The sequence below is a fragment of the Pongo abelii genome, chromosome 6 (genome assembly GCF_028885655.2).
Source record: "Pongo abelii isolate AG06213 chromosome 6, NHGRI_mPonAbe1-v2.0_pri, whole genome shotgun sequence".
Taxonomy (NCBI): domain Eukaryota; kingdom Metazoa; phylum Chordata; class Mammalia; order Primates; family Hominidae; genus Pongo; species Pongo abelii.
In genome coordinates this window covers 61,841,106-61,854,721 of record NC_071991.2, presented here as the reverse complement: position 1 = coordinate 61,854,721, position 13,616 = coordinate 61,841,106, and the positions used below count along the sequence as shown (strand labels likewise).

Below are 13,616 nucleotides of genomic sequence, written 5' to 3'. Positions count from 1 at the left end.
AAAATAGCTGCTTCTAGAATAACTTTTAAGATTTTTTTCTTTTAAAACTCTCCCCTTTCTGGGGGTAAATTTAAGACAAAGTAGTATTACTTATTGTATTTACCACTTTGTGGGGTTTTTCTCCCCCTTTCTTTACAACCAAACAGAAGTTTCCGGCTTCCTTACTACCTCCTTTGAAAATTCCTTGTGCACACTGTGCAGTCTTTCCCCTACTACTCTTCCTCAGTTCATCAATCTTTTCCCACCTTTTTGAGTACTCTGATTGAAACTAAGAATGGCCACCCTCAGAAAAACCTTTCCACGTAATTTCAGAGCATCCACAGATTCTAAGTGTGGTAGCCTGCCTCCAAGGTGATTCCCGTCACCCAGTTATCTGTAGTCCCACACATACATACCGAATAGGGCTGACTTGTGTAAACAACATTAGAAAAATGATAGAGTATAACTTCTGAGGCTATGTCATAAAAGACATTGCAGTTTCCATCTTGACAGCTGCCATGTCTTGAGAACACTCAAGCAGCTCTGTGGAGAAGCCCATGTGGGAGGAACTGAAGCCTTCTGCCAACAGCCAGCATCAACTTGTCAGCAGCATTGTGAGACCCCAAGCCAGAACCACCCAGCTAAGCTGCTCCTGCATTCCTAACCCACAAAAACTAGCTGAGCAATTAATGTTCACATTGTGTTAAGCTGTCAAATGTTGGGATAATGCATTACACGACAATGGATAATAAACTGGGTTATATATTCCAACTTTGGAAATAAATGTCATAAAACATAGTTAAGACTGCATTTAGAAAACATGAATGTAAAGCATTTGGTTCCTCCTGCCAGAAGCAGATAATGCTTTCAATACGGGTCAGAAACCTAACAGGCAGCAAGCTATATTTGAGAAACCATGTGTAAGTACGGCAACATAGGCTAGCTGAAGCAGCTATAAAGTGGGAAGCTAAGCCCAATACACAACATGCAGCTTACAGTGTTGGAAAGTTTTCTTATTCAAAAGCAAAGGAGCACTCACGGAGATATCGTGATTTTAGTGTCTGTGTCTTGCTCAATTTTTTTAAGATTTCTTCCTTCTTTACCAATAAGACGGCCAACAAAGTTATTATGAGCTAAAATCTTCAAGGGGATCTCTTCTGTGCTGTAAATAGAAAAGTGGTCATAAAATTAGAATAAGTAAACCTATTCTTGGGTAGAAAGACAATATTCACTCATCAAACATTTACTTCCCACCTACCATCTGGGAAGCACTGTGTTAGGTACAGCTTAAAACTTGCTGACAATTGGCCAGCATTCTAGCAATGCATGAATAGAAGGGGAGAAAAAATACAGAACTTAACTTCTAAAATAGTTCTTATTTTATTCACTTCAGGAAATATCTTCAGTGATGGAGTCTCTTACTCAAAACCATATTCCTAAACCCCTACTACCAAAACACAACGTACAAATAAAAAACAGTACCATCCAGTACAAATATACACCTGGAGATATGTGCATAATTTATAGAAGGAAACAGAAGAAGCAACAGTGGTTACACTTTGGAGTAAGGGCATAAGAACAGGAAGGGGAGCTTTCACTTTTCATTTTGTAGCTTTCTGAATTTCCCAGTCATATATATATATAAAACTGTTTAAAATGTCATTGCGGTTAATAGATGGTGTGCTTTTCCTTTGTTTTTCTTTTTTTCTTTTTTTTTTTTTTTGAGACAGAGTCTCCCTCTGGCGCCAGGCTGGAGTGCAGTGGCGCGATCTCGGCTCACTGCAACCTCCGCCTTCCGGGTTCAAGCCATTCTCCTGCCTCAGCCTCCCAAGTGGCTAGGACTACAGGCACATGCCACCACGCCCAGCTAATTCTTGTATTTTTAGTAGAGACGGGGTTTCACCATGTTGGCCAGGATGGTCTTGATCTCTTGACTTCATGATCCACCCGCCTCGGCCTCCCAAAGTACTGGGATTACAGGCATGAGCCGCCGCACTGGGCCTATTTTTCTCTATACTAAAATAATTCCTTTTTAAAATTTTTACTTTAATAATTACATTCTTATAATATGGCACCCACATATAATATTACTAAAACATATTTAAAGTTCTCTACAAATTAAGGTTGGTAATGAGGTCCCCACACTAACTCCAGTGCCTTACTCTGGATTCTACTTTCAGCACAGCGCTGTTCTGTACGCTAACGTGGCACAGAACCCAACCTTCACTCAAAGTTCCTGTGGAAGAAATAGTTAGAGTTCCCGCCTGCATTACCCAGATAAATCTCCAGTTTGCCTCAGAAGAGACTTAGGCACTTCCCCACCTCCACACTCCCTGCTGCTCCAAGGTGGGGCCAGGCAGAGGACAAGAACAGAGCTCCAATGAGCTCTGAATAAAGGATGAGTCAAGATTTGGGGCTCCTGTCTTGGGTTAATACAGGATACCTCCTGGTCCTAGGTTCCCCAAGTTGCCTTCTTCTGTAGCCGCACTTCTCTTCCCCGTTATCACCACTCGCCTATGTTCAAATGTGAATGAAAATATTTAAATATTAAAAGACATACAATTCACGACCAAATCAACAGTGTCAACCACTGTAGCTCATCAGGATATCATTTCCATTTGTTTGTTGGCAATTCCCAAGAATTGTGTCAGAGATATCAAAAATACAAGAGCACAAATATCAACCTCTGTCACAGGACAATCTTCTTTACTCACAATTTTATATCTTGAGCTTCCTTATGCATAATCTCCAGAATAGACTTACAAGCCGCAGAGGTGCCTTCAGGAGTAGAGAGGATAGTAATCGACTTCTCAGCAGCCCCTGCATTTTCTTTACGGTGGACATCGATTCTGATAGTGGGCGCAAGCAGAGAGGAAAACGAGAGCAGTTAAGCGTGTATTCACAGTGGAGTCTGTAATTACCAACTGCAAAGTCATAGGGCTTCAGGGCAAAGCAGATGACTCACTTCCCTCAAGAGCATAAACTTTCAATAAACTGTCAACATTAATGCCTTAAGAGGCAAATTTTAATTCTAGGAACACTCCCCTTTCTCTTTCCTCAATCCAACCAAGCAGTGACATCTTTTCATTCTACCCAAGCTGTTTGTGCTTACAGCTTCCTTTCAGATGCCACAGAACAAATGTCTCATGACAAAGAGCCTGGATTCAATCTGCTCTAAAACAAATAGGAACTGGAGGGCATGCCAAGAGAGGAGTTGGAATCCCATAAGCCAAGTTGAACTGCTTATTCTGCACAGTATATCATTCTTCATTCATTGGATGAGCAGATTTCACCAATCTGCTTCCCCTTTGCAAGGTTCTTCCCACATTTTGCCTCCTTGATAGAGGAAAGTCTGCAACGAACAGTGATAGGAATGGAACCTGGACAGATGGCAATTCTACTTCAAGAAAAGCAAGTGGCCAATAAACTCAAAATGATGTTTAATTTCACTAGTAATTATATGTCTGCCAGTTAAAAGAATGTCATTTTCTTCGAGACTTGCAAAAATTGAGATAGAAAAAATTAAATATGGGCAAGATGACGGGTAACAAGGCACACTCAACACTTTTGGTAGAGTATAGAGCAAACTGGTCAGCAAAATGCTGAGCACCTTGTGACTCAAGAACTGTACTTCTTGTAACATCTACTCCTGGTAACATCTACAGATACAGTCTCATACATGGGCCAAGAGTGATGTTTCTTACCCTTGGCACTACTGACTTTTTGGGCCAGATTCTTTGTTGTGGGTGGGGTGTCTTGTGCATTGTAGGAAATTTACTAATATCCCTGGCCTCTACTAGATGCCAGTAGCATGCCTCTCTCTCAACTCTTAACAGCCAAAAATGTCTCCAGACATTGCCAAATATCTACGGGGGTTGGGGCAAAGAGATGATCATTTGTGGTTGAGAACCACTGGCATGGGAAAGTTCCGTTTCTAACAGATAGAAAATTAGAATTATCTAATTGCAGGAAGAGATGGTTAAATGCAGGAAGAGATGGTTAAATAACAGTATATTTATATCATACAGATGGTTTTGAAAATGTGGTAAAATTACAGGTACCAACATAGTAAAAAGTCCTTAAGTGAAATAATGCAATTCACATCATGACATGATTTCTTTTTTAAAGTCACCCATGTTAGTAGATACAGGCAACAAATCCTACAGAGACACATCCCCAACTTACCAATAGCTACCCAAGTGAGACGAATGGTAACTTTTTAATTTACATATTTATGTTTTGAATTAAATATAAAATAAGCCTGCCATTATTTAAAAAGTACAAGAAAGAAAATTAGCTACTCAAAAATATGTGTTTTTGGGAAAATTAAGTATTTATTGAGTTCCTTTGGCCACTCAAACACTTAAAGAGCTAAATAACTCATGGCCATGAGAGTGACCACTTGATCATGCCAATAAAATCAAGATTTGGTTTTCATTTTCCTAAATGTTTGGTTGAAATCTGAAGATTTACCTCAAGAGTAAAAGATAAAACTAAAAATAAGGGCATGAAACAAATTAAGGGCTACCTAAAAATAACTAATAAAAAAATAGTGTCTTAGATAACAGTCCCAATCTTAGGAGTCATCTTCCCAGCTGCTGTTTCAATCCCCAGTCACTTTCAGGGATGCTTGTCTTCCAGCAACACATTAGCATCTCTCTTTGCAGTTTATTTTCACCCTTTCACTGTGCTAAGTATTACTAAGCTCCGATCCCCTGAGAGAAGGGAATGTGGCTTTGGAGATTAGAGTGGCCCTCTGAGACCGTTCCAGAAACAGGGGTTCTGATAATGACTAATTTCAATGTCAGGAGTTAATTAAATCCACTGGTAGAGCTCTGCAAATGAATCATCGGATGTAACAAAAATTGCTTCCCTTCCCCATCCCCATCTTCCTGCCTTAAGTAAAACAAACAGTTCAATTTAAGTCACAGCTCTTTCATCTGACAGGGAAATGAGTAGCTCGAAAAGGAACAATTCTAATCTGCTACATGACAAGGAAGGGAAGCCATATAATGAATTTCTGCAGGTAATGGTGGATCAAGGGAAGCAAGAAGCCCTTAAATTTTAAGATTAAAGCCAGGCCGACTGACTAGGTTATGGTCCAGTTGTCTTTCCCACTCCTACATGATAAGGTCAGGGCGATTAATTTTGCATTCAGGTAACCAGCACCCAACATCTCCTGCTTCAAAGCAGGGGAAGGCAGGATCAGATGCCACTGCAGGGAGCAGGTAGGTATGGACCACCACTCAGTACAGTTCTTTTTGGTTCTGCATGAGAAATGGGTCAGCTAGTCCAATGCAGGCATGGTGCCTATGATGAATATGCATGTCCTCTTAGGCCTGCTGGAACAAATACATAAAGTATACACTGCAGTGTAGTTCTAACTTTTAGAGAAAGATTAAGCTTATTTTGTTGGATCACATTAAAAAAAAAAAAAAGAATTCTCCTTTCTAAATTTAAAAGGCAAAATAATCTTGTCATTTCTGTAGCTGGCCCAAGGCTTGCACAATGGTATTTTTGGATACAACCTCTTTTTCCCAGCACACTCACAGGTTCTTCAGGAAATATGGTAGTAACAGGCCCAGAGATGTGCCTTGTAGCACATTACAGAGCTAGGTATGGGGGGAAGAGTTTGTCACCAAGCTTCTTGGGGTCAAAAAATATCCACATACTGTACAACAGTATGGTTTCTAAAGCAAAACAACATATAATGCATGAGAATTGAGAAGTATCTTAGATACACATGAAAGGCTTCAAACATGATTCACATATAGTCATTTTAGTCATTTGACAAATAAAAGATCCTTCTATGTAGCAGGGCCCTGACCTTGGCCCTGGGGCTACAGTAGTAAATAAAAACAAATAGTTCCTGCTTTCTGCTCCTGATAATTAGCTCCAACATTTGAATGGGAATATTCCAATCCCTTAAACCCCACCAATTAAAACCATCAAAAAATATCCAGAAGAAAAAGCCATTCTAATTACATGGCTTGATCACAGGAAAAATTTGGACAAATAAGATGAGCGATTCTTTATTCGAGCGAGGCAAGACTGAAAAACCATCTCTGTATTGAAGCCACAAATAAAATGGACTGGACCCAGAAAATACTTCCAAAAGCAATGAGGGCAGGTGGGGGGTAAGGGGTGGGACAGAGAACAACCTAGAAGCTGCCTTTCTGTCTTCCAGAGCCTCCCCAATCAGAAGAGGATTAGGTATCATTTGTTTTCCATTCATGTGTGAAAATCTGACGTTCCCTTTGAGACTGAGGATTAGCTCCAGATTTATATGAAATGAACACCAAGATATTGCAAGATTTTTACACATTCCCAAGTACTGTACAAGGAGGCCTCATGGCTGTGTTCAGAAGGGCACCAAGTACCAGAACGACACACTGTTACTAAGATTCCAAGGGGAATTCTCATGAACACCCACCACACACACAGCATACTCACTTAGACTGGGTCTGTTTGGTGATGTTCCGAATGGTGGCACCTTCTTTTCCTATGATGGCTCCAACAAACTGGGTGGGAACCAGCAGGCGCAGAGGCAAATCACATGGTTTCTGCTTGGACACAGATCCTGGAGACCCCTGCCTTGATGAGCCCCTCTGCCCAAGCCCCCGGCGACCTCGGGGCTGCTGCAAGGGGTTTTGCTGGGCGGCCATTTCATCAGGGATATAGGCTACTTTCAAGGTGAAATTCTCTAACTGAAATCCATTCAGTTTGTCTAGTGCTCTGAAAGTTGAAAAGGGGCAGGGGTGGGAAAAGGAATCAGTCTATATGACACATCTTTTAGCAAAGCAACACCCATCTCTTCTACTCAGCATTACTAGCTCTAAACTTCTGAGTGAAGCCCCAGCACAAGCAGCAAACCCGCAACACACATAATCCTCCCCTCTCCAACCCCGCACCACCACCACCCACACACATTTTCCTTTGAGACAGGCACAGTGGGGAAAAAGGCCACAAGTTTCCAAAGGGAACTTATGTGCCATCTCCTAATGAAATATAGAAAAACAAAAAACATTTTGTCAAACTGTTGGTTAAGTTTAACCCATAAGGTTATTAACGGTTTAGGAATAGCTAAGCAGCAAGAGAGAAGCAAGTGGGCTTCTTGCCTTGGCTAACGTTTCCAAATCACTGTGGAAGGGACATCGGAAATATATACCTCCTTCACTTCACCATCTAAAATATGAAGTATTTAAAACCATTTTAAGAACCAGTGGACAAATATCTCTAAACCATTCACAAGAGACTATCCTGAGTATTAAATTCTACCAATCACACTCAGTACCTATTATGAGCCAGTCCCTGACTGTGTGGTTTATGATCTGATTTGGGGCAAAGAGGCAGGGATGGTGATAAACCAAAAAAAGAGTGTGCCCATTCTACCACACTATTTGGGGGAGAGTTTCTCTTTCTTTTTTTTTTTTTTTTTTTTTGAGACAGAGTCTTGCTCTGTCACCCAGGCTGGAGCGCAGTGGAGCCATCTTGGCTCACTGCAACCTCTGCCTCCGGGGTTCAAGCGATTCTTGTGCCTCAGCTTCCCAAGTAGCTGGGATTATAGGCGTGCACCATCACGCTTGGCTAATTTTTGTATTTTTAGTAGAGATGGGGTTTAACCAGGTTGGCCAGGCTGGTTTTGAACTCCTGACCTCAAGTGATCTGCTGCATTGGCCTCCCAAAGTGCTGGGATTACAGGCATGAGCTATTGTATCCAGCCTCTTTTTCATTCTTGATCTTTATTTTAACATGCAAGGAAAAGTGCCCAAATCTTGAGCATAAATCTCAGTGAATTTTCACAAGGTGAATGCACACATCCAGATCCAGAACTAGAACACAACAGGGCCCCAGAAGCCCCACCAGTACCTGCTTCCGGTAGTCACTGCCCCCCTACCCCTTGCAGACTTCTAATACCATAGATTAATTCTGCCTATTTAAAAATTTTATGTAAGTATATATGAGTATACATGATATGTATTCTCTCATATCTGGAAACTTTTAATTTATTGTAATATTCATCCAAATTGTTGTGTTCTATTTTCTGGGGTTTTTTGTTTTGTTTTGTATTCATTTTTTGTGTGTGTGTTCTGTTTTCAGAACGGAAAATAATAAACTAGTAGAGAGGATATAGCCCAGATTTCATAAACATACACCTAACAATACATCCCTTTCTAACTCCCCAATGCACAATAAAACGAAAAACAAAAAGAAAGAAGTCTCCACACTTCCCAGTGTCACTCAGGTTCTTTGCTCAGATTCTGTTCCAATGGCCCTGAGTTCACCCCAGGTGGGAAAGAAAAACAGGCATAAAATGGTCTCTTTCTAGTTGCTTGGTGTGGTCGTTTCCGGCTTATACACTGCTTTATTTGCAAATCTACTCTCAATTCTTGACTTAAATAGAAAAAAGGGGGTGGAGTGGGAGACAGTTCTAGCACCAAAAAAGTCACTGAGGGCTAGGACCTGGAAGGCAGACCTGGGCAAGCAGACAGAGGGCTCGCTGACATTCTCGGGCCCAGAATGATTCTTGGTCTATCACTGTCCTACCTTCTCTGGCACATGAATGAACTCTTATTGTAAAAGATCAGTCATGCAGAAAAGTAGCAAGAGGTTGCTCTGGCACCATCACCAACCCTCCAAGGCCCTTCCCAGAACTGCTGCTCACTGCAGTACTTCTACAAATGGACCAGTCCTTTCTATATGTTTACAAACATATGTATTCATGTTCGGTTCCTTCGTTAAAAGCATAATTGGGGTTGCGATGTACACTGCTCTGTGGCTTATTTCTAAATACAATGTCTTAGGATATTTCCATGTGATTTCTATGTCAGAGGGCATTCTTTTCATAAGCTTCAGAGGATGATAGCTGACACATGCCACACTTATTTTGCCAATGCCTTGATGACAGAACCTTAAGTTAACGCTGTACTTTCCTCCAGTCCCCTGTTTTTCTTAATGGAATGTGGATTAAGGGACCTAAAATATTTTGGTTATTTCTAAAGGAAGACAACAGCTGATATATTTTAATATTTATGGTGTATATTTGTTATAAAAAGTTGGAGTTGCAGAAGAGTCAACCAACTACAGATTCTTTCGAAACAGCTTTAATTTTTTTTTTTTGAAATGGACTTTCGTTCTTGTTGTCCAGGCTGGAGCGCAGTGGTGCAATCTTGGCTCACTGCAACCTCTACCTCCTGGGTTCAAGCAATTCTCCTGCCTCGGCCTCCTGAGTAGCTGGGATTACAGGCGCATGCCACCACCCTCAGCTAATTTTTGTATTTTTAGTAGAGATGGGTTTTGCTATGTTGGCCAGGCTGGTCTCGAACCCTTGACCTCAGGTGATCCACTCACTTCAGCCTCCCAAAGTGCTGGGATTACAGGCATGAGCCACCACACCTGGCCTTAAATGTTTTTAAAGTCGGGAATAAACAGATCACTGAAAGTTCTTTCAAAAAATCAGGAAACTTGAACCCACTGAAGGCATCAATTACATCTAGGCATAAAAGGTAGTCTAGGCTTTTTCATTATAAATGGCGTATTGCCAGCTTCAGAAGAGAGTAAGTATATTTTGACGAGTAAATTAAGTCATTAATGTTACAAAAATGGTAGATAACTTTCTTCTTGTGTGAGATAGAAATATACAGATATCATTCTCCCTGGGGTAAAAGGTACACACGTCAGTTATCAGATGCTTCTATATTTTAGAACCATCTAAATATTCTAGAACCATCACAAGAAACAACTTTATAACTTGGCAAAAACTAACTTCTAACTTTTATTGTGCTGCTTTAAAAAGATTTTTCTTTGTGGGGAAAAGAAAAGATTCTCTCACTGAAGAGGTCAGGTGGCCCGGGGCTCTAGTCCCCAGTGTACCTTCTGGGCCCCAATGGCTCCAAACTCAGGCTGTTCCAAGCAGAATGCAGACAGCCATTACTGTGTGTACCTGACTGTCTAATTGCCATCTAAGCAGAGTTCCTAACCCCTCAAACCACAGTGCTCCATCCACACTCAGACACAGCTGAAAAGGTACAAGAGGAACCTAACATGCAGAATGGTGTCTTTCTCATGATTGCAGCTCCTAAATTACTGAATTTAAGTCAACTACTAGAATCTTTCTAGGCACAAAGTTTGTTATTCAGCTATGTCATATGGTGATCTGCTGAGTTCACGGGGAAAAAAATTTTAGTATTTTCACCAAACCCACCGTAGATGCAAGACATGAGATGAACGACTGTCATAATTATTTGACACATAATGTATTCAGTTAAACAGAACTTAAAGATGTTTATCCAACATGTATATTACTCAGGATCCTGGTTTTGTCTTTTTTTTTTTTTTTTTTTTTTGAGACAGAGTCTCACTTTTTTGCCCAGGCTGGAGCGCAATGACGCGATCTCGGCTCACTGCTGCAACCTCCACCTCCTTGGTTTGGGCAATTCTTCTTCCTCCTCCCAAGTAGCTGGGATTACAGGTGTGTACCACCACACCCAGCTAATTTTGTAATTTTTTCTTTTTAACTAGAGACGGGGTTTCACCATGTTGGTCAGGCTGGTCTCGAACTTCTGACCTCAAGTGATCCATCCGCCTTAGCCTCCCAAAGTGCTTGGATTACAAGCGTGAGCCACAGCGCCAGACCAGGATCCTGTCATCATTACTTAACTCTTTGCTCTTGGTGCTATTTTAAAGGGTCGCTGAGAAGATGCTGAGTAATTTTGCCAGTTGGTAGAATTTAAATGTATTGATAAGAAGTTTACTGGGGCCAGGTGCAGTGGCTTATGCCTGTAATCCCAACACTTTGGGAGACCAAGGTGGGTGGATCACTTGAGGTCAGGAGTTCAAGACCAGCTTGGACAATATGACAAAACTCTGTCTCTACTAAAAGTACAAAAATTAGCCAGGCATGGTGGCATGAGCCTATAATTCCAGCTACATGGGAGGCTGAGGCATGAGAATTGCTTGAATCTGGGAGGCAGAGGTTGCAGTGAGCCAAGACTGCCCCACTGCACCCCAGCCTAGGTGATGGAATGAGACTTTGTCTCCAAAAAAAAAAAAAAAAAAAAAATTGTTCATTGGGGTAGATCACAATTTAGAGCTGAATGGGCCTCAATAGAGACAATAAGTAGGTTCAACTTGAGGAAGAGGGGGAAAGAGAAGAAAAAAGGAGAAGAAATGAGACCCAGACAAGTTAAACATACCCAAGAGTCCACACATACAGATCTGAATAGTGGAAAAAGAATACGGACTAGAGACCAGAATTCTAGTCCAGCTTGAACATTAAATAACCACGTTATCCTCCAAAGGTCATTTTCCTGTTTGGCATTAGCCATCTCCCTATAAAACTAAAAGATTAGATTTATGGTCCCTTTCAGCTCTAAAATTTCATGCCTGGCTGGGTGCAGGAGCTCACACCTCTAATTCTAGCACTCTGGGAGGCCAAAGAGGGAGGATCACTTGAGCCCCGCAGTTTGAGATCAGCCTGGGCAACACAGTGAGACACTGCCTCTACAAAAAAAAAAAAATTAGCTGGGTGTAGTGGCACATGCCTGTAGTCCCAGCTACTTGGGAGGCTGAGGTGGGAGGACTGCTTGAGCCCAGGAGGTTGAGGCTACATTAAGCCATGATTGTGCCACTGCACTCCCAAGTCTGCCTGGGCAACAGAATGAGAACCTGTCTCAAAAAATAATAATAAAATAAAATAAATAAAATTCCATGTCTAAAAATCTCTTCTTTTTTATTCCCAGATGTCACCCTGTATATAATACAGGGTCCTCACAAAATGAGGTTTAACCCATTATTGAAAAGTCATAAATTCAATTATCTCCTTGTATCAAGAATAAGAGGTTGACAATTCAGCAATCATTATTGAAGGCCTGGGTAATATGATTTTAAGGATGTACCTTAATGAAATAAATATGGATGAAGCCCAAATGTAAGGCTTCATGACTAAATTGGTTCTAAAAACAAAACAAAACGGTATGGGCAAATACCCTAGATGATGCACAACAGAAGACGGGATAGGAAACTGTGGTGAGGATCCAACACTATGCAGAGATTAGAATCAGTATAAATACACTGAATGAAAAACCCACAAAACTCTGCAGAATGATCTTTGTAATTCTGAAAGTTATAATGCATGGGACAAAGTCTACAAAACTCTATGGCAAATTTAACAGTGGTTATCCCTGAATGGCAAAAAATCCCTTTGTCTCACTGCTTTATTTCTTTTTCCAAAATAAATCTTTTATTTACATAATTGTTAAAGTTTAAATGGGAATTTTCTTACCTTTAGCCACTGGCCAAGTTGCTTCAAATACTTCTAAACATAACCATATTTACCTTATACAGATCTTCACAATGATACAAAGATAGTTTCTTTCTTTTTTTTTTGAGATGGAGTTTTGCTCTTGTCGCCCAGGCTGGAGTGCAATGGCACGATCTTGGCTCACTGCAACCTCCACCTCCCAGGTTCAAGCAATTCTCCTGCCTCAGAATGATAGTTTCAAAGTATGAATAAACATTACTATTCCCTAACAAAAATAAACATCAGAATAACCCCAAACAAAATAAAGTATAAGAACTCAATGTCTACACATTTTCTAGGGGGTTATTTCTTTGTCACACATGACAAATCATCTCATGAGTAATGTCTGTCCTTGACTGGCTTATCTCAACATCTCTGGAAGAGGGAAGGAAATAGGTGAGCCTCTCTTGCTCTAAGGAACAAGAAAAGGTGCATTCACTAAACACATACTTCCATTTTTAATGAAACTAATGAAATTTAAACTTGTCAAATTTTTATTTTAATAATTCAAGACTTAAGCCTAAAATGAACACATGTATTAATATTTTCTAAAATATGTGTGCTATTAACCTTTGATTTATTTTAGCCACAAGGTGGCAGGAATTTCCACATTAAATTCTGTCTTAAAGACATAGCCATATTTGAGGACTCCTCTTAAGTGACATTCATAGAGCTTTAAGTAACAGAGGCAGCTACAACCACGTTAAAACTAGCGCCCTGGCTCCTCAGCATCAGTGACCAGCCATCACTGGAAATGAAGTATACCAAACAATAACAGGGGGGCAGAAGCAGCAATCAAACATGTTGGAAAAATACATAATAGCTGCTAACTTTTGAGCTCTACCTTATAGGTATTATGAAACATGTTTTGGAGGCATTATCTTAGTTTTTCTCAGTAGCCTCATCAGCTAAAGACTACAGTTATTCCCATTTTAGAAATGGGGCTGAACCATAACAGATTAACTTGACCAAAGTCAGCTAGAAAAGTGGTGGCACACAGTCTATTCCATGCAACTGGGCTCTGGAATTGAACTCTTAACCTCCAAGCTCACTCATACTTTCACAAGTACATCAAGGTCACATAGCCTTCCAAACAACAGATGTTACAAAGAGAAAATTGAGAATTATCAGCATAGCCCTTTCACCTAAAGAATGAGCTTTGGGTGGCCTACCAAGGAAGGCATGGAGAAATGACACCAGGTTGGTTTAGGCAGCAGGCTGTCATGTTTGGAGCCCATGGAGCAGGCCTACAGGGTTCACTGGAAGTCCAGGCTCAAGCCACTTCAAACTGCTCCAAGCAGCCCAGAACCAGTGGGTTAAACTATAAATACATACA

At 40.7% G+C, this 13,616-nt stretch overlaps 1 protein-coding gene across 1 annotated transcript in view; it reads right to left on the bottom strand.

Moving 5' to 3' along the window:
• Positions 1-13,616, bottom strand: part of IGF2BP3 (insulin like growth factor 2 mRNA binding protein 3) — a 155,872-nt gene that overhangs the window by 28,645 nt on the left and 113,611 nt on the right. Inside the window, exons 6-8 of the mRNA XM_024249765.3 lie at positions 6,433-6,714; positions 2,694-2,828; positions 1,019-1,141 (exon numbers count right to left, since the gene is read on the bottom strand). Of these exons, the coding sequence (XP_024105533.1) occupies positions 1,019-1,141; positions 2,694-2,828; positions 6,433-6,714 (540 nt within the window). The remainder of the gene's footprint in view (positions 1-1,018; positions 1,142-2,693; positions 2,829-6,432; positions 6,715-13,616) is intronic.